At 32.5% G+C, this 23015-nt stretch overlaps 1 protein-coding gene across 1 annotated transcript in view; it reads right to left on the bottom strand.

Annotated features, from left to right (window-relative positions):
- The window catches only part of LOC117118836, a 70792-nt gene that overhangs the window by 24339 nt on the left and 23438 nt on the right, over positions 1 to 23015 (bottom strand). Inside the window, exons 4-10 of the mRNA XM_033263551.1 lie at positions 19842 to 19961; positions 15432 to 15546; positions 14311 to 14479; positions 10312 to 10443; positions 4918 to 5020; positions 1714 to 1898; positions 957 to 1143 (exon numbers count right to left, since the gene is read on the bottom strand). Coding sequence (XP_033119442.1) covers positions 957 to 1143; positions 1714 to 1898; positions 4918 to 5020; positions 10312 to 10443; positions 14311 to 14479; positions 15432 to 15546; positions 19842 to 19961 — 1011 coding nt within the window. The remainder of the gene's footprint in view (positions 1 to 956; positions 1144 to 1713; positions 1899 to 4917; positions 5021 to 10311; positions 10444 to 14310; positions 14480 to 15431; positions 15547 to 19841; positions 19962 to 23015) is intronic.

Raw genomic sequence — 23015 nt, 5'->3', positions numbered from 1 at the left:
GTTACAAATGTTGTGCCATTGATTTATAATTGACTGACGCAAAGGAATGATTGAAATAATGCGATTAAGATTATATCTTAATGTTTGCGTACAGAAAGGTGTGGTAACATAAAACAAAATGACACACTTAATAACAAAGTGAGTAATAGCCCAACGGTACAAATGCTCTGCTGCACTCAAACACAAAGGAAATAGAAACCTGGATCCAGTTGTCATGTGTCACATGAAGATAATTGTTGGGGTTTTTTTGGTCTTTAAGTAGAATTGTAAAGAAAGAAATAGGAGTGGTCAAAAGGAAATTCAATAATGCACTATGGACTTGAACTGGAAATAGGATCATTCAGAAAGTAATTCATTCCGCATCAGATTTCAAACTCGAAAATTAAGCTAAATGGCGGTGAAATATCAAGTTTTCATTTCAATCATATGAGGAAAAATTGTATGAATACAGTATTAAGAAAGTTTTCATTATGGCAGATGAGATGACAGGGAGTAAAAGGCTTAAGGAAGGTGAGATAAGAGAAGTGTATTAGGTCTAAGGCAGGTGAGATGAAAAGAGCTAGGCCTAGGACAGATGATGTGTGAGACTTATCATGACCTACTGGTGCAGGCCCTTAGAAGGTGAGATCCATTAGAGTAAAAGGTCCTCAGAGGAGGTACTCTGAGGGAGAGGTCCCTTAGAGTGTCAAGTACATAATAGGGTGTGGTCATCGAAATGAGTGAGGCCCTCAGAGAGTGCAATGCACAGAGGGTAAAGTTCAAAGAACTTGGAATCCTTCAGAGAGGTGCAGGTTTCCCAAAAGGCAAGATCCTAAAGAGGATGAGGACCTCAAAAGCTGTCCTAATGCACATTTTCCCTAAAGCTCCCCAAGATCTTGCCAGCTTAAACTGTTATCAACATAGGTTACAAAGAGAATTTCTTAACATAGGTAAATGACTGGTGGATTTTGACTTACTGCTGAAAAGTCTATCCAGTACTTGATCTCCTTGTTGAGCTGGTTCTTGGTGCTGTAGATTGGTTTACAGCACGGATCTAGAGGAATAACTTGCGGGAACACTCGTACCTTCAAAATAGATTCTAGCATTATAGTGTCTTCCCAGTCCTCGCCATACTGTTCCAATAACGCTAGTTCAGCAAGTTGTCTACAAATAATTCAAATAATATATTTGGAGTGTTTTTGTAAAGTAAAGTGGGTTAAAAAACAAAGAAAATTCTTAAAGGAATAATTAATCTACATGGTGATATGCAAACTTACTTTCTTCAGTTAAAAAAAATATAACCACATTTATCATAGTAACAGTAAAAATACTGACACCAAATAATACTAATAAAAAAAACTAGCAAAAATAACTATTGCAAATAGCAATGATAAAAATATTATTTATAAAGTAATCACAATTTCTATGGAATTTCAATATGGAATGGAAACATGATGGCTTCATTCAACATTAGATGGACATACTGTAATCTAAAGCTGGCCACACACCAACTTTGGCCACATCTGCCCACAAATCTATCTTTGTTCTGTGAACACTGTCTCTGATATTCGTTGGCAGTCTGAGCGGATCATAATTATGGTATATAGTGTATAATAATAAGTGTTTAAAAAGTGCGCATGTCACATCATGGAAATACAATCTCCCGACGACCGTTGGCGCAGTGTGTGTGTCCATGCTTTAAATGAATGCATAGCTGAATAAATAGCAAGTTACCGTATAAATGAGTCACTGATGCCATGTTTACTCTGTAGATTTTTGTAGTAAAATTCGGTGGTCATTCTTCCGGCAAACAATCTGGCAGGATCCGTAACTTTGGAGCTAAACTTGCGAGCAAAGAACAGATTATTAGCAAGATCTTGAATAGCATCAACATCAGTTTCCTCAAATGTACCAGGACCCTGTAATTAAACAGATAGTGAGATCATTATTTTAAATATATAGACGTATATTATTATTGTTCTAGTTTATTAATTAATGTTTAGTTTATTGGCTACAGACAGCATATCTAAACATTTATTCATTTTAACTTCACACTGGCAAAAGACGTGTAACAACTAAATATTTACAATAAAGATAAAGTTGCCGGAGATAGGAAGAGTCCTACAGGCGAACATAAAACACTCTCATAGCGGCCAATCCCAAATTGCAAAAATTACAAGAAGAAACAAAGAATGTAATAATATTTATTTTACCCTTTATTGAAAACTTTTGAAATAAAACCTTTGATAATTTGTGAATAAGTATTCATTTTCGTAAACAATTGCTTTTTTCAATTACAATTTTGTTTTATAGTTTCAATTGAAAAAAATTATTATTTTACCATATAATTTTCTAAAAGTTCAAAAATGTTTTAAAATCATAAAGAACATGAAATCTAAAAACTAAAATATTAGTAAACAACCTTTTAAGTATTATGATACATTACTACTCGTAAAACATGCAGAACATATCATTTACTGTAAGAACCAGTAAAGGCCATATTGAATAGATATGCAATATGCTGTAATATTAAAATGTAAAATTTAATAATGCATTTGCCTGATCAGATATCAATGACTATTACCCGCCTGTACAAATATGATCACAAGACTAAATTAACATACAAATTTATCATTGGCATATCTTGGAGAGAGCATGGGAGCACACCCCTCTCCCTAAAAAACTTTGGCTCCCCCATTCCTTATTCCTTCCCTTACTCCTAAAAATGCTCAAAGCAAAAAAATCATGCTTATAAAAATCACCTAATATCATGTTATTTTGAGAGCTAACACCCCCTCACTTTAATCATCAAGCCCACACTTCACCCTTCACATCCTTCATCAGCCCCCCCCCCAAAAAAAAGTTTCAAGAATCTTGAAATCTAGATACACTACTGCATTTTTATATATTTTATTCTTCTTTTATAACCACCTAGTATTTTTAAGATATACTGTCTCAGTTGTGAACAAGGTGAGCAATAAAATTCAATATCAGATTAGTATATATTTTTTTTCTGAAGATAAAAAATAAAGTTTAACATTGGAATCAGGATGACTTGCATGAAATTCTTCACAATTTTTCCAAATGTACTGCAAGACATGAATTTAATTGAGAATTGCAAAAAAAAAGAAATTACTGCAATTTTTTTACATATCTAAATGAATTACCAAGTGATAAAATGACTGCACAGGTATGACTTCAAAATCTTATATTGCACTTAATGCATCAGATATTAAGATTATTGCGTTATCGAACGTGCAATGCTGGAAATTACTTGTAGGATGAGGACATGAAATGCGTTGGTGCAGTGATAAAATTTATGCCGAAATTACCAATTAGGCTGAACATAACTCCATTTGTACTAAGCCGCTTGATGCGGATTCACACTAGAACTATCCCAATTTGTGGGAGAATTTGAACTTGAGTTACTCCACATGAGAATTGTTTGTACGTGCTCTTCAACGGCAATTAAAGTAGGATTTTGAATGTGCCAGGGATAGTAAACCAAGTACCAAGGACGAAGTGCAAATTCAATTTATCAGCTAATGTACTTGGTAAATGTTAAAGCCATAGGAAGTGAACGGAAATGTCTGACATCCATTGTTTATAATTAATTTATACTACATGGAAACAAAATAGATAAAACAAACAAATTTAACTCAAAATATATGTGGCAAAGACAAGCCAAACCAGTCACTCGTCACAAATTTTGTTTCAGAGAAAATGGCCAAAACAAGCTGGAATGTCAAATTTTAAAAAATCTATTTTATTGCACTAAACTAACCTTTATACATGTACACATCATTCTATGCTATTATTTTCCCCATTTTCAATGTTAAAACAACACTTTTTAAGGATTTAAAGATAGTTGTTGCATGAGAAATACCTGAAATCATAAACTTTGAAGGCTGATTTCTCATATATTGTTCTTTAAACAGCTGTGTGTTTAAATGCTTGTAACTTCATAAGGAAATGTCCGATTTGAATGATTTTTTTACCATTTTATAGCTATTATTTTACTCTCTAACACTGTATTAATAACTCAAAATCGATTTTTGCGACGAGTGACTGGTTTGGCTGGTCTTTGCCACATATTGTATTAAGGGTCATTCACAATTTTCAACAATTTCACAAGTGTACAAACAGTACACCGGGGAGATGGGTATATATATCTGTACAATTTCTTTGACCAATTATAAGGTAACCAATGGATATAATATACATTTTTATGTAACCAAAACAGTACTTTAGTTGATTTCACAACAAATTAGCGAATGGATTTTCAGAATCAACATTTTTTATGTAAACTTTCAGATGGGAGCGAGGGATACCAAAAAAGTACTGTTTGTACACTTGCGAAATTGTTGATAATTGTGGAAAACGCCTATAGTCAGATGGTAATTTGAAGTACTGTAAATTCTTTTACTTGGAAACTTTCACATCACTGCAAATTGAAACAAAATTTTCCCCATCGATTCTTGGACTATGTATCACCTAATGTACTTGTAAATTATTGTTTGTAATTAATTTATACTAAATGGAAAAAAAATAGATAAAAACAACAAATTTAACAACAAATATCTCTTATAGTCAGAGGGTACTGTAAATTCTAATGGGACACTTTCACATCACTGCAGATTGAGAAAAAACATTTCTCCATTAACTAAAAAACAGTTAAATAATAACTTTCCTGCATTCTTTTACATAGACCCTCAAATAGGCATGGTAGTCAATTTAGGGATTTTTGTAGTAAAATGTCTGTAAATACGCAAAAACTAATTTTGTTTTTTACCTGTTTCTGAAGCTAACTTATCTGAACCTATTCACTTTTTTAAACTATCATCAAATTTGAGGTTTTCTTTGTCATCTTTAATATATTACAGACAATTAACCTAAACTATCAATAATGAATGAGTCAAATATAATTGATCATCTCACCTGACCACAGAAGTCTATATCTTCTGTGTGTCGACAAAAGCCACGATCATCTTTTCTTGCAAACTGCTTCAGATGATGAAGATTCATATGTACAAACTTTTTCCTAGGGGGGAAAAAAACATGTAAAAAAATTATGTAAAAAATTACAAAAGAAATTTTTATAACAACATATTGATCAATAGTAGCTATCAATGATCATGATACATCATTTATGTAATTTACAGAAATATATACGTATAAAATAATATTTTGATATTAATGTATTGTATCATTATAGTGTTTCATTTGCATAATATTTTATTTATTCTTTGGATATATTCAATACAGACATACTCATATCCCAAATGGTCCAGTTATTTTTTAACAAGGTTAAGATATAAACTTACACAATCAAAATACAAAAAAAATCATTATATTAAAATAACCAAAACAACAAAACAAGTATATAATAAGAAATTTGCATTTTCGAAAACGTTCAAACTCAAATTAGTTGCATTTTTCAATGTCATTTGGTAGGTTACTCCATTCGTTAGCAGATCCATTGTATATTGAAAATTTCTTTTTCTACCATGATATTGTTCCAATTTGGTATAATTAATACACTGGATGGATCCCAAAATATGATTTTTACAAAATATCACTGCAGCAAAATTTATACTGTAGTTATTAATTAAATGGAAATATATATCTTGATTTTAAAAGCCTATGATCATTCACTGAAGATAATTGAGAAAATTAAATTCTTTAGTGAACAGGTTGGCATAAAAATGGGTTGGAGGGCTGAAGTGAATTTTTGATTTAACATCGACGGCCACAACTAATCTTTGATTTTTCAATGTGTTTCCAAAGACTGAATGGACTGCTTTATACAACTTTATGCTCAGTTCTACTACTACTTTTAACATGATTGGTGTCAGGCCGTAAAAAAATAAGATTTCCAGCCAAAGGCGGTTGGCGACCCACACACACACAGTTTGTAATTTATTTTCGCAGGTTGCAACAAAATCACCATTGGGCCACAATTCGCCACACACTACTTATATTTAATGTAAAAAAAAAATGTTATTCATGAGACAAACTTTATCTTTGCAATGTCAATACAACTATCAAAGCCCCAAGTATTTCACATTATATTACTACTAAAACCTTGAATATGTCAAAGGCGTCTAACAGATTACATTTATGAGGGAAATTGCAACAAATGCTATTGTACAGCCCACTTTTCCAAATGATAAATCGTTTTAGTTACTTCCAGGTTAATTTTTCTTTCGATACACTCCATTAGGCGACGGTTTCAAGAAAGTTATACAACCAGAATCACCATCAATCTTTATCAACCTTCATTTATAAAGAAATTAATCATCCTTGATGTATGGAGATGTAAAAAAAGAACATAATCAATTTTATTAACAGTGCATCTTAAAAGAACAACAACACAAGTCTAGACTATTGTATACATTACTGAAATTCAGGTGATTATTTCAGATTTTTAACTCTGTCCAGACCATCATTTGACAAAAAAATGTGACATGCCTAAATATGGTGATGATGACATCACATCATGACCATATATAGGCACATCATGACTATATATGGGCATACAACAGACAATAATCTACACAGAGCTTCAATACCTAAATGAGCAACTTGTCTATTTAACAAAGATTCTGCAGGTGATATGAAGAAAATACGAGAATTGTTTGCCACTCAAATCTGCACACATTTATATTTATCCAGTGACTTAATATCAAGAACCAGAAACTCAAATAGAAAAGCAGAGACTTAGAGAAGGTATTATATTTCAAAACCATGTCCAAAATCTAAAAAACATAAACTCCTAATCCACTTCTTTCCTCGCTAAATCGTCAAGTTATATCCACTATTACGGTCATTAGGTAATCCTAGGCTTGTTTCAGACTACATAACGCGCCATTAAGGACGAACAGAGGTATCAAGTATCCACGTCCTCTATTTATTATCAGAATTCTCTCTGTTCATCTATACTGATGCTTCTTACTCAATCGCAGTAAAAGCCAGTGTTTTTCTAGACTTTCATTAAAGAACAAGACCAAAATAAAATCTCAGGAATTAGAAATTTGACAGATGCAAAATGCAGTATAAAATATATAAGAAATTGATACGGAAAGACACATGTATGTTTTATTCAGTTACACTCTGATATTCAATTAAATGGGACTTTCATTTTTTTTTTTTAAATTTTAGTTTTATCTAATATCTTTAACTTACATTCTATTTACAATTACAATTTACAATCAGACAATGAAAATCAAGGATTAAATTGAAACCAAATAAAAAGAAACGCAAACAACCGATGATAGAAAACTGATGGAAAAGATATTTGACTATGTAAATCTTTACATTGACCGGGGTTTATTTTTTAATTACGGTACCAGTATTATTCATAGTGATTAAAGGGAGGCCCAGCCCTAAATTTAAACAAAAATTGAGGAAAAAAGAGTATAGACCCTCCATCTGTGAAAGTCCCTCACTGGGCCCCCTCTATTTCAAATTCCTGGATCTGCCACTACCTTAGATATTGTTGCTAAGGTCGCGCAAAATAGCAACGTAAACACGTGTGCATTTGTGGGAAAACATGTGCATTTGAAGGACAACCATGTATTTCTAGACCTGTTCTGATTGGTCGTTTGTAAAGTTTGATTGAAACGCTGGAAAAGGTGCCTTTGCAAGAAAATATCCCCTGAAATTGAATTCAAACACTTATCTGCTTGTCTCTATACAGAAAGATCCAATGAGATGCAATCAGTTTTTACCGATTTACAGACTGTAAATCCATACTGACTATAAGCAAATTTAAGGGTCTATGGAAAGAGTACCGAAATAGTATAGTTTCACCAACTCATGTAGGTTTTTACTACTGCTAGTCCATCACAATACTGGTGTAAGGTTTCTAAGGAACTGCACAAACTTTGTAAAGTGGATGTCAAGATACGCTTCTTCTAGTCAACATTCCCAACAACCAAGTTATTGTAGGAGCGTGTGGCGCAACGTGTAAGGTGTTGGACTCCTGATCGTGAGTTCGAGACCTACACTCGTCGCATTGCTTATGCCCTTGGGCAATAAGGCACTTTACTCATTTTTGCCTTTCTCCACCCAGGATTATTAATGGGAACCTGGTAGGATGATGTGGAATTGTATGCATTAGTCTGTATTGGAATTAATTGCTCGCACAACTAGGAATACTCCCCAGGGAGTGGAGGAGGTTGCACTTGGTGCTGGGTTGATTATGGATCGATGACCAGGGGTAATAACAACATCACTAGTGCCTTGTATCCCTTGGCAAAAGGTGCGGTATAAATCTCTATATTATTATTATGCAGGCAACATATGCAATATGGTAACTACGGGAAACATCCTTGGATTATTGTAATCACGGCTATTAAGAGGGAAAAATATGGTCTCTTAATCTTATTTAATTGGAAGCAAATTACTTTACATAATCATAATAATATGCCATTTAAACACTGATTAGCTCAATTTAGACAGTATATCTTTAAAAAGATATAAAAGTAATTTGAAACCAGAATAGGTTAAAAAAAAATATGCAAAAATGTGAATTTTTAACAAAATTCAGAAAGGCATGAAATGGGCAAATCATAGCAAAAATAAATTATGTCCAGAAACAGATATCTATCTATTACTAGCGAAAGAAATAAACTGACTAAAATAACATGGAGGAACCAAAAAGAGATTCATTATTCATCTACAAGCAGCAAATATACAGTAGGGGCTCATACACATTAATGAAATTGGCATCAAGTAGCCTATAATAACATCAATAGCAGAATTAATGAAAAGCAATCGGAGATGCGAGAGACTCAAATCAATTATAATAGTCAAGGACCTCGGGCAATCAATTTATATAAAAGGCATTTTTTAAAAATAATAATTTTTGTTAGGCTAACAAATATTATGGTTTCATTATTTATATGAGCTAGCCATGCGTTTTTTTCTACATGCCTCTATACTTTCTACAACTATTTCTTTTACAAAATTCTAACATGTTAAATTGCAATGAGTGTTGAGACTATTTTAATCTACCTCTCATGATGAATAATGATACACCATTTGTCTTGATATCTAATCCACAATATTTTAGATGACATGTACTTTATGGTATATTTTTATCAATATGCCATTAGTTTTTAACATCTTTACTGAAAAACACCCACTTGATGATCATATGCATATACCATGTAATATATCTAAACTCCAGCCTAGATTTTTTAAATGTTATCAATGTACTTTGTATTTAAAGCATCCAAAAATAAAAAATAAACATAAACATAACTAAAATACTCAAATAAATAAAAATAAATAATTGAATACAAATCAAACAGATTGTGTATGCTTTTGTTCAATAGTAAAAATTACTATTATTTTACCAACTATAATTCTTATAATCACATTTGAAAACCTAATATTGTTTTCAAATAATCAATCATCTTTTATTTTGGAAATTAAAATCCATATTGTACAACAAAGAACAAATATAATATGTTGAATATGTTGTACACTACCAGGTCCTACGTTAGTGAAGCATCTCAGAGCTTTGATTGTACATGTATGCAACCCAGATTTTTTTTTTTAAATCGGATAGTTGATTTGTAACAGAAAAATTTGAACAGGTCCATCTATCTTTTGTACTGTACAAAGATACTGACTGAGATGCAAAATATCAATTACCCTGTAAGATAGATCCACCACCGCATTCCTCTTTTTATCAACACTTTATTGTTACCATCCCATCACACACAGGTGTGTTACGCTTGTGTGCGGCGGATTTTTCTTTTTGAAGACGTGACCTTTGAAGACTGAGGAAAATACCTGTCATGTTTAATAACTTGTCCTTGAGAAGATAAATCTTCACTGCAGTAAAGAAATCATTTAACCAATAAAACGGCATTTTTCATGTCTAGCGAGCTACCGAATTCAATTAACAAATTGAATGCATCAATTTTGAGTACGCATTCATTTTGTGTGGTGGGATTTATCAAATCTAGCTCAGTAGTAAATACGAAGATCATAAATAGCTCAGCAAATTCCTCTTGAGGTTGTTTGCTCAGCAAAATTTGCTTTTGCACACTAACCTACTACAGATTGATTCCAGTCCAGATGGAATGTAAGTTTTCGCCAGTCCCTAAACCATGAGTCATATTTAACTTCTTAGTAGAGATAAATGTTTGTCTTGGGTTTGGTCCTTTAGTCCTAGAATAGCTTATACCCCTATGAGTTTCAATTTCCAAATGTTGATTTGTTCCAACAGCCGTCTGGTCCAGAAAGGACTGGTGGAATATAGAATGATGCCAAGAAAAGAAAAATACGAATCAAACTAGCAGTTAAGTTCGTGCTTACTTGTAGGGCGAGACTCTTAGCATGGACATGAAGTAGGACTCATCCGGAATAATGGAGGTTTGAGTGTAGAGCTGCAAGGCATTCATATAAATTGTCCTCTCAGCTGGATTCAGAACCAATTGAAGATAATCCCTGAAAAATAATAACAAATGGTCATAAAAATCATATTATTTTATATGATTTTCATTCATTTACTATATTAAAAATTTGTTCTCCAACCTAATAAACCAGTGAGAACAGGTTTATAATAAACAGGTGAGCCATGTTCTTAACACATACATTGATTGGATACATTAAGAGGAGTTGCAGCTTAGTGACTAATAATATGTACTTTTGAACCCTATTGTTTTTGGGATCCAGTTCAGCGCTGGAAAAAAGTGTGTGACCATGTGACCGACAGCATCATCTCAGAGGTATTTTTTGGGGAAAATATTCAAAAAAGAATAAATTGTTGGGTTATATATTGTACAAATAACCTTTGGTGCTGGAGGCATTTTATCAAGACAATTTCATGGTTGAACATTTTTTTCCAGGCCTACCAGAGTTTTGGAGGTAGGCACATACTCCAAAATGGGAGTAACTACATACAGTAGCTCAAACCATGCCCAGTAAAGTAAGCAGATGGTTAATTCTTACTGAGCAATGGTCTTGTGCATATTTGAATGTATGACCTTACATCAAAACTATCCTACAATATTAACATTACTCTATATTATTTTTGGTTTGATGTAAAAATTAAAACCTTAACAATATTATATACAGAACAACATGGATCTATTAAAACATTTATTTTATGATCAAATAATTTTTTATTTTCTTGACAAGCACACCTTACCAGTGACAGCGTTTTTTATGCTTTTGCTTCTTCTCGACTTTTATGTTTGTTCAGATTTTGTATTGTTGTTTCTTGCCGAAATGAATAAAATATAACAACATTTACTTGATTGGCAGGACAGACATGATGACCACACATGCTAAAACCAGCTTTAAGTCATCCACAGTTGAACATATGACATGCTTTCTAATAGTCAGAAACAATGCTAACTTTTGACTTATTACACCAACAGTCATTAGCCTGATTAACAATGACAGATTTTCTCATTTCTACTGATAATGTTGTACATGTAAATTACCTGTTTCGAGTACTCATCAGAAGCTACTTAACACAATTTAGATAAGCTTCATCAGAAGTCAGATGATGCAGATATAGATCTCTTATTGCTTCAGTAAGAGATAATAACTACCTGCATAAAATTTCTGGTAATATCAATGACAGCCTTTCTAAAAACAAACCTAGAACTTAAACAGGATAATATTGCCACTTACGGAAATGGATCACAACAGTTTACACAAATCCATACGTTTACATTGGTACATGTCTACAACCATGTCGCTTTTACATCCATATATCATACTGTATATCTTTAATCATGCACGCCTCTATATATTCATATATATCTAGATTTACATGTCACCTTCCACATGTACAACTTCGGAGGTCTGTATACAGTATCCCTGCATATCTGTATCACCTCACACTTCTCTACATTCTTGCACATATCTTCATCCACAAATGTGTATGTTTACTTACCCATGTTATCATCTACTGCACATGTCTAAATGCCTGTCTTCATATTCTGACACATCAACATATCCATGCCTAACTGTTTTTATAAATGTCCACTTATCTATATATGGCACTTTACCTACGTTTGTCTTTTTCTCCACCCAAGAGTATAAATGGGTATGCCATGGTTCACTACTGGAAGGAAAAAGGCAGCGTGGAAAGGAACTGGCCACCCTGCCACACAATGACGAGGCTTAGTACAATGGGTTAACAGCTCATTCCCCTACGTTCAGTAATGAATCTAGGACTACCTTTACATATCTACATACGCTGTTGACAATAGATAGATGTAGGCATCTATGGATGTAGAAGCATGTAAACATATATAGATGTAGTGATGATATGGATGTAAAAGTATATACCCATGTATAGGTGAAATAAATGTTTTATTTCTTGGCTGTTGCAACTTTTTATATTATTTTTTAAATACAATCTTATTTAGAAGTTAAAAAGATTGTTCGTAAGTTTGTTAAACCATCCACACCAAATCTAATACATCTATACATGCCTAAATCCAAAAATATCTACATACTGTACTTATAAATCCATATGTATAATTTTTATTTCATTAAGTCTAATTACAAATGTATACATCCACCCGTCAACACAGTCTGCACAGGAATGCATCCTAAAACAACAAAATTCATACATCCACCCCCGTCTACATCCATAAATATATCAATACACACTACATATTCATGTGCACTACACTAATATTTGTCAGCATGAAACAGAAACTTGATAACTTAATGATGTAATAGATACTAAAAAACACTCAAGATATTCTGACACAGAAAAAATAAATGATAAGTATCTAAGATGGAATAAAGAAGATGCAGGTGATAGATATAAAGCAGGATAAAATGACAGCAAACAGTTCTTGGCTTGTGAGTGAGTGTTGGCTTTAGTGATTCTATATCAAAAAACACAGGTTTATGTCAGTGTGTTCATGGTAGACATGATATTAAGGTTTGTTGTTTTTGTTTCATCTCACTTCACGCCCTCAAGAAAAGGGGGATGGCCTAGAAAATATTCTCTGTTGAGAGTGTCACTCAATTAATAACAATAATAATAGTTAAAATTGCCTAAGTTGAATCCAAAATCGAATTGAAAAATTGTTCGTCTTAGATAAAATTTGATTTACAGAGGGTTATTAACCGAATACGCAACAATTTGGCATGTAAAATAAGATCGACTTAGAAATTATTCGAGCTAGGCAAAGTTGACTTCGGCAAGTTTAACTGTAATAATAATGGTAAAATTAATGGTTATATTAATGATAATAATTATAATCATAAATATTTTTCCTTTGTTGCTCCTCTTTTTAATTTTACTGATTTTGTTTTCCTGTACTTGTTGCATGATGTATATTTATATGCTTTATATTTTAATGATATATATTTGTAATTATTGGATGGGAGTGGTTCTCTGACATATGTTATAGTAATTAAGTTTACTTAGAGACCAGGCCCTCCAAACCAGCGGTCTTGACTGCCAATAAAGGATAAGAATTAAAGAAAGAGGCAAAGGAAGGAAGAGGATGGAGAGGAAGAAAAAAACAGAAGGATTAAGGAGAAAGAAAATGGAAAATTACAAAAAATAAATAAAAATGTTGATATTTAGGCAAAGAATACAAATGAATGTTTAAATTTTTTATTTCTTTTCTATCTGGAAACAGGTCAGATGTCGCTATCAAAAGATGAAATGCGACCGAGTCACAGAAAAAGAACGAAACTTGAGACTGGGAAAATAAGAGCATTAAAAAGATAAATACAGTAAATAATAAATAAATAGATGAATTAAAATGAAATAAATGATAAAAAAAAAACTTTAAAAAAAGATTGAAACTGTTCCATGAGTTAACAGCAGTTTGGAAGCTGTCAATGTCAGCAGATATGGGGAAAATAGAATAAAGAAAAATGGTAGAGTTTAATAAATCTAATAGGCCTATAAAATATATTTTTATATAATTAGGCATGGTTTCCATTGCGATAAATTCTATTAAATGTTAATAAAATAGAGAGAAATCAATATTGTTCCCATGGAAGTCTAAACTTGAGATTCTCAAATTACACACATGAGTAGTCTAGAGACTGATTCACAGAAACCAGCATTATACAGTACACACTACCACTGATTTAAACATCCAAAAGATATTGGCAAGTGACATGACTACGATTAAATTTGATGATACAAATGTTTTGATATGCAAATTTTCACATACATGTAATTCATTAAAATGTTGATATGAAAAAAGATTATATATAAGAAATAGATAAAATGCAAAAATATTCAAATCAGATATGCAAATTTGAAATACAATTTGATATGCAAATTTCATATGCAGATGATGAACACTGGACTGCCTTTACCTGCTGAACACTGCCCATTGCGATGTGCTATGCATATCACTCCAAGGAGCCTTCCCGCTGCGGTATGAGATATTGTAAACATGAGCACCGCAGCCATACCATACTGAGGTGTCTGTCGGTTTCTGTGACCGATCATTCCAATTCCCGTTGATACGCATAAAATTAAAACCTGCAATATTAATAGAATCCCATGATCTAACACCTTCACCATCGAATCATAGTCTACATAACATAAACGACTTTCTCTTGAGCCATGAAACTGTAATGTGGATTATAAATAACAAATTAATATTTCATGATTTTACTATCAACACAATTGAACAACAGTATCTTTAATGCCAATGGGACGCTTTTGTTGCCAATATCTCCAATTAATATAGTAATAGAAACCAAAATCATTTTCCCGAAGCATATTATAGGAAGTAGATATAAAATACTATGCATCTTTACTTTCAAAAAGCAATACAAATTCAATATACTGATATGACATGCACGCTGCAAATTGATTATTTTCAGAATAGATTTCTTCACATTTGAAATAGAATAAAACAAGCCATTATAAAATAAATAACGCAAAATGTCATATATATTGCTCATTCATTCAATACGACAGTTTAAAATTATTCATTATATTAATTTTTATTTTTTTCTTAATTTTAAGACTCATCATTGAAGTAATAAAAATCATGGTATGAATTAAAGTGTGTTTAAAAACTATTAATACATTTGGCCCTTAAATTCAAGATCGTTTTTGGGACCTAAATATTTGGGGTGGTTTGAAGGTTCGGTCTTCAGGTTAAATTGTGATGAAAAGATTAAGATTATTAGTTTACTTTGGAAAATGTGTCTTGAATTAGTGTAGTCTCAGAATTCGGAGTTTTGAATTGAAGGTGAACTGTACTTCATTTTACACTTACCCATTGGATCCCACAGGCATTAGGAATCTCATTAAATATATTAAGAAAATTTCAATCACATAAAAAAATGTCAATAATGTTAATAATAATTAATTAATTAATTAATGTATTAATTATCTGGAATCATGGAATAATTCTGGTGGAGCTATTGTTTTAATTTTAGATATACAGTAGAGATTCAACTCCAATATCTTGATTATTTACCTCTTGCTGTAGAGAACATGGCAGCTAAGTCATCAACATCTCGAATTGGTAAATCTGCTCCACTTAAGTTAATCACAAAATCCCACACTCCCATTCTCATCAGTTCCTCAAAGCCCTGTAGTAAATGGGAAAAAAAACCCCACAAAAACATTTAGCATTTCAAGAAAATGTATGTATCCTTTAATGTTCTATTCTATATAAGTTTATGCTGTCACTGCATCACGTTTGTATTGCCATATTAACATTTCTACATCTCATTAGGCTCTTCCTGAGAATCTGTCACTGAATCATTTAAAAAATCAATATGATTGGCAGCCAAATCTTATTTAAATCTGCTTTCTTTTTTCAATTAGGGAAAAATAATAAATTGTAAATTAATTAATGTAAGGTTTGTATTGTTTTGAGATGGCAAGATACAAGCAACAAGAATATTTTAGGGGTTTTTTTTTTTGCTACCCAAAAAAAAGACCAAACTTTAAGATTACAACAAGTCTAACTGTGTTGTATTTTATCAGAGTACAGTACAGAAGGCAAGAGGCCCGATTATCCTGACTTTTCATGCACGCAATGAAAAGAAAAACGCAGCACTACAACGAAATAGGGGATGCCCTATTATAACTTGTTTGAAACTGAGTTTGAAATCCAAACAGGCTACATGAAGGATGCGTTCGATACGAACAACTTTTACGTGTATATCATCTCTTTCAAAGATGCCCTCTTTTTATTTCACGGTAGTACTTTCTGAGATAAGATTCTGTTTCAAAGAAAACCCTGACAGTCGGACCGATTGCCATTCTATATACCCTTTGACTATTTAGTATATTTGGGATAACGTACATTAGTGTTTTGGTGTATAATAATGTACCCATATAAACATTAAATATGGAATAATGGTAGTCCGCACAGCTCATACAACAGAAGCTTCAAGGCATATCTTGTGATTAATGTACCATGGCAATTTTTATATATGTAAACACATATAAATCACTGTAGTTGGTGTATATAATATACCCATATATACATTAAATAAGAAATAAAGGTAGTCATACATAGCTCATAATCACAGAGGCTTCTAGGCATATATGATTACCATGGTGAGTATGATATAAAACACATAATCACTGTAAAGAAAATAATTTAGTTCTAGTAAAGTAGAACATTTGACAGAATACGTGTTGAGCAAAAGGTTTAATTTGTTTAGCTATTGTCTGTTTGTCACTTTAAGTAGAGCAATATTGGGAAAGAAATGAGGAAAAAACTGAACACCCTGGGGCCATTATTGAAGAACAGCAGTACTGTATATCTCATTCTACAATGTATTCATTTTCTTAATAACCTACTAATACTCCAAGGTGGAGAAAAGCAATGTACCTTAAATGTAGATGATGTACCTGATCAATATTAACAAACACAGCAAAAGAATTGTAAGAATGTGCAGAGTTTACATGGCTGTTTTAAACAAAGCAAAAGTGCCCAAAGAGACATTTACTGTAGTCAAGTTATAAGTAGCAATAGGGGGGGGGGGGGGGGGGGGGGGGGGGGGTCAAGCAGTTCATGGTCTGCAGTATCAATGGGCCCCAAGCAGGCCCACATGGGTTGACAGGGAGATGTACACCTGTATTATTCGATCAGGGTTATGCACTCATTAAAAACTTGACAATGAATTCAATGACTTATCATTAAGTAAAAAAGAAATCCTTAGTGATGAGTATACCTTTAACAATTTTATCAAAATACAAAGTCAGGTTTTCCTTGTTTGTATGATTTGTTGAGTTTAGCAATTTAAAAGAATCAAAGGCATGATGTATGATGATGGCGGTGTGACGACGATAATAATGTTGTTTTGATGATGATGATGACATTGATGATGATGATGATGATACTGATGACAATGATGATGATAGTGATGATGATGATATAATGGTGATGATGATATAATGATGATGGTGATGACAGTGACATCAACGACGATGGCAATTTAATGACAATTATGATGGTGATGATGAAAAACAGAGATAATATAATGAAGATGATGGTAATATAACAATATAACTATGCTGTTATAAAAATAATAATACTCATATAAATAAAAACTTTCAATGCACCAATTTCATGAATAATGATTAAAGGTGCAATGTTGAAGCAAGGCTGTTAAAGAAGATGAGTTTTAAGTTCAGATTTAAATGTGTTAATAGAGTTACATGATGTAATGAAAGAAGGTAGTTCATTCCAAAGATACGAGGCAGCAGATGTTTGGCCATAATGTTGTGCGAAATTTAGAAACAGTGAGAGGATTTTACAAAGATCAAAGGTGACGAGTGGGTAAGTAGCGAGTAAGATGACTAGAAAGGCATGGAGAATAAAAACAACAATTACAGCGATTATCATCATTATAATTTGTTTTAGACGAGACTTTTTTTTATACCTTGTTTCGAAAACCCGCCCGACACCACACAGAATGTTTTTCTTATTTTTATTACGCCCGCAGCTGCCTTGAAATCATCAAAAAAAAAAATTACATTTCTCCTAATAATCAAGCATTTAACCATCCAATTACTACTTACTGTTTACATTAAACAATATAATTTCTTTTTTTTAAATTTTCTCCTCCGTTTTGGCAAAACGATTTTCTAAATAAGAAAACAATATTCCAATTTTATTTCTTTTCCACCCTCCTCTGACGTTCTTTGAAAAACATTAATGTCTGGGAAACAAGTGTCACCTTACCATTGTTTTGGTCCTAATAACAAGGCACAATTTGTATCTAATGTATAAAATTACAATAAAACAGGCCGTACAACTTGATTTAGTTTCAATTGCCCTATTTACATATTTGAAACATTATTTTATAAATCAAAGTTCCTGAAAGTGAACTCTAACCACAAGGGCATGAAAACAAACGCATGGAATGGAAAAAAAAATGGCAATGGAAAAAAAAATGGCCATTAGACATTTGTTTCTAGCTCTTCTAACTTACACAGTTCAAATCACAAGATAGTGCAGTGCTATAGTTTCTCTAATTACACTTATATTATGATTAATTGGACAAGACAAGCCTTATCGTCTATCAACGTTGACTAATTGTTTCCTTTCTCAAATACTTTCTCTCTTGCTCTACCATCATTGTGGTTTAATTTATACCTTTATTTTTCTTTCACTGCATCATTATATAAAATTAGGCTAAGAAAATTGAAAAATACATCCAATGTTATTTTTATCCTATTTTATGGTTAATGGTGATATCTTTCTATAGTGCAAAATAATTAGGCATCACACATGTATTGTAAGTCCTACACTATATAAGCCAGCATCGTAATATGTCAAATTAGGTTTTTCATACCAAACCAGCCTCTATGCTGCAGTATGGAGATATGTCCTTGGCTCGGACCTGATACTCTATGTAAGCTGGTTTTTGCCATTTTAGCCTCAGGCACCACCTATCCTAGTTTAAAACTGAAGAAATCTATGCAATACAAAGAGGAACTTCATAATCCTATTTATCTTATCCATGTGATATTGAAAAATGGGAATGCTTCTGAAATGATAGTAAAACATGGAATGAGATTAGAGCTGTGATTTAGTAGCCAAGTGCCTTCCTTCAAATCTAAATATTCTAGGTTCAACTCTAACATACACAAACATGATTTAACACTCTCTGTTATAAGAGCAGTGAATTAAGCTTATTAATTGGTTCTACCACATTATGATTTAGGTTCTTCAACAAAATTTGAGGTAAATTATGAGAAATTGTGACGTATATTTTATTTGCTTACAAGAATCTGTGAGCAGCTTATTACAGTATTTGACAGTACTATTATAATTATTATTATTAAAATTATTGTTTTGTTATTATCTTTATTTTTAATATTTCCTTTATTATTAATTGAATATATTTAACTTATTATTTTTTTTGGAAATTTTATTTTACTGAGTAAGTAAACAGTCACTCACTGACTTACTGCTAAATAAAGATTTACGACCATTTTATTTAAATGACTAAATAATACAAATAATCGTAATCGAACTAAGGTGCTTAATCTTTGATGGTATAGTAACATTCAAGTCCGTTCCTGTGATTTGGTACATTTTAAGACACAAAATTTAGGAGATATTGGAAGTACACCAACCAATAACGCTAAGCAGCAACATACTGTGCAATTAAAGACATCAATGGTGAATATAGAAAGACATTTAAACGATGTCAACTGCAAACATTAATGTCTTGCTGGTTAAGTTATAAACTGCAGTCATTTCCAAATGAACTTGATGTGCACATCTCTAGATTTGAGTCAATAGATGTGAATTATATTAAATTAACCATACAAATTTAGCCATGGCAATTCCACTACATTACCTTTCATTTAATGGGAAAGAGAGCATGATTACAAATGCGACTTTGATAGTACTTACTTCAAGCTCAGCTCTTACGATGTCGTACGATCCCCACGAAGCCACAAATGAACGTTCTTTTGGTAAGACGTGGATGTTGTCATTCCCATTACTGATAGAACCCATTTTGTCAAGCAATTCCTGGAATTAATAAAGAAAAAAAAAACCCAATACTGTTAAATTTCAATATCAAATAATCCGAATCATTCATTGGAATCCACAACTGTGGGTACCATAAGCTAAAAACCGAATTAAACTTAAAAATCAGTAACAGTACATCTGAGGGCACAGACACAGGGCTGATGGGGAGGGGCGATGTAATAGGAAAGTAAGAGGATACTAGCTGGTTAAATGTGGTACTATGAGGTGATTTTTAACTACTTGAGTGCAGTTTCCTTGCATACTATATCAGTAGGGTTATCCCAAATGATACATTATTATAAAAATATAAATCACAAAGAAAGTGATGGCATATAAAAAAGTGTCACTTTTTAAATAAATAATATCAACAAAATTGATGTGTTATAAGAATAGCATATATTAGGTTAGTATAATACATACTCGAAGTATCGAAATTCACGCCTATGTGTTGGAATTTAATATTTCGACATTAATTATGTCATCATCAGTAGGGTTATCTATACATATAATATACATCATAACAAAAGAGATGGTATATAAAAAATGTAATGAACAGAAAAAGATTAAGAAAATACTGATAAATACAGTGTCATATCTACTTTAGGGAGAAGGAGACATGGTATGCCCAGCGCAGAACAAGTAAAAGAACTGAGATGAAACTACTGTAGTAACGTTGAGGACTTGGTTTCCAAGAGAGCAGCTTAGAGGAACTATGCCAGAAGATGTCAATTACGATTGGATTACTAGAAAAACATCTAACAAGTTTGCCATTTCTCCAAAGGTTGCAGAACAAGGCTATGTGTGTTGTTTTAAAGAAACGCCGATGGGGGAACTTCGCCCTCATGTTGAAAAGGTTGCATTTGTTCCACATGTTCAAATTAATCATGTTTAACTTTAAACTTCTCTATTATAGCTTCCCATTTTCTGAAGCTCTTCGCTCATCTCAATAACCTTTTTGATGCACCTCATGGAGAACTAGAGACTGTTCATCTTAAAACCTCTGCTTTTGTCATTTGGAACTTGCTTCCATCAGCACAAATTGTGACCTTTAAAAAAAAATCACTTTTCAGGGGTATGTAAACATATGAAATGTGAAATGTTTGTATCCAAAAAAAGCTAAAAAATAAAATAAAATAAAAGCTAGGCTTCTATCATGCTTGTTTTATGCAGGTATGTTTCATTTCAAGTTTTATACCTGATTTTACCATATGGGCCTATTTGTTTTTTTTTTTAACCTATATTTGTATCATTAAATTGTAAATAATTATTAATAAAATCTTGCGTTAAAATCTTATGTTATACAGTTAGACACTGAATATTATTACACAATGACATGTACTGTTTTTCTATGTATAACTAGCAATATAGTTGCTAATTTTTAATCCCTTCTATCATGACCCACCAAAATATTTTGGCAGCACACAGGTAGATGGTGACCCATAGTATGCCGAACCTTGTTCTAGCCAACAACTGAGTCTCAGCATTTAAAAACTGATCAAAGGCTGTCTCTGGAGGGAAAACAACTGGGGGATAAGGAGGAATACATACTGTAGCAACACAAAGGTTGACATATCCAAGGGGGAAATCATGTGTGTCTTAACATTTTTCCTCGCCTTCATTTTATTTCTTATTATTAATTAAATAGCGTCAGATTTTCCACTTCAGACAAGTCAATTCTTCATGTTTGTTTCAGTCGCTCTGCAGTAATTGGAAATGTTCTGCGTAGCGTCTATAAATGCGTTCCATGCCTTGTCCTATGGGAGCACTTCCAGCAAGTACTTTGACTGCTAGTGTTGGCTTCTATAATTAGATAAACCACAAGTGTTTGTATCTGGTGCTTTAACATTTTCACTCATCACCAATTGTGCAACGATGCAGTTGTATGACCAGAATGCATGACCGTCAAATATTTAAAACATTATGTATAATATTTGATTTTTTTTAAATAAACCAAAATATACAAGAAACAATTATATTATGTACCTTTGAGGTGAAAGAAATTTGCTTTACTGTACAATCCTAGAATTATGTTCCCCATCCTGAAAATTCTTAATTTTGAATTACAAAAAAATAGCTTCCTACTTTACCCTCACATTGAGCTGGTCCCAAGTTACTGTAGAAATCAATTCTAGGAGATCTGTAGTGGCGGATCCAAGAATTCAAAGGGGCCGATTGAGGGAATTTCACTGATGGAGGATCTACACCTCCTTATCCCGACCATGGTTGGGGCTGAGGTAAGAGAATTTATGATTATGGCACTCTGAGACTTCAATTTGAATATAATTTTCATTTTTTTCTCCATTTTTCAATAATTTTGAAAAACTAAAGGAGAGGGATTATATTTTACGGAGATTCTTGCATGCTTGTCGGTGTAACAGAAGGCCGTCTCGATTTCCACAAGTTTCGATAAACCAGAAACCCCTGCATTGAGACTGATAACATCATGTACTACACATATTGAGAGTGATAACATCATGTACTACACACACTGAGAGTGATATCATGTACTACACACATTGGGACTGATAACATCATGTACTACACACATTAAGACTGTTAACATTGTGTAATATACACAATGAGAGTGATAACATTATATACAACACACATTGAGAGTGATAACATCATGTACTACAAACATTGAGAGTGATAACATCATATACTACAGTGTACACACATTGTGACTGATATTGATAACATCAAGTACTACACACTTTGAGAGTGATAACATCATGTACTATGCACATTGAGGCTGTTATTGATAACATCAAGTAATTACACATGTTGAGTGTGATAACATCATGTACTACACACATTGAAACTGATAAAGTCCCCAGAAACTCCAACAGTATAGAGATTGAAAGACTAATTCAACTGAATTTATAGTCTTATTTACAATCTTTAAAAACAATCCCTGACATGGGATATGGCACAGTGGTTGTTTTATGCACAGCAATAACTGCTACAGTCACCACCACCTTATTTTCTCATGGTTTAAACCGAACAGACAATACATAGATGAGCAAAATATAATAGGAATAATGGGAATTTGTA

The sequence above is a fragment of the Anneissia japonica genome, unplaced genomic scaffold (assembly GCF_011630105.1).
Source record: "Anneissia japonica isolate Jap-2015-1 unplaced genomic scaffold, ASM1163010v1 scaffold737_len1565949_cov176, whole genome shotgun sequence".
In the NCBI taxonomy this organism is placed as follows: domain Eukaryota; kingdom Metazoa; phylum Echinodermata; class Crinoidea; order Comatulida; family Comatulidae; genus Anneissia; species Anneissia japonica.
This window is presented reverse-complemented; position numbering and strand designations above follow the sequence as displayed.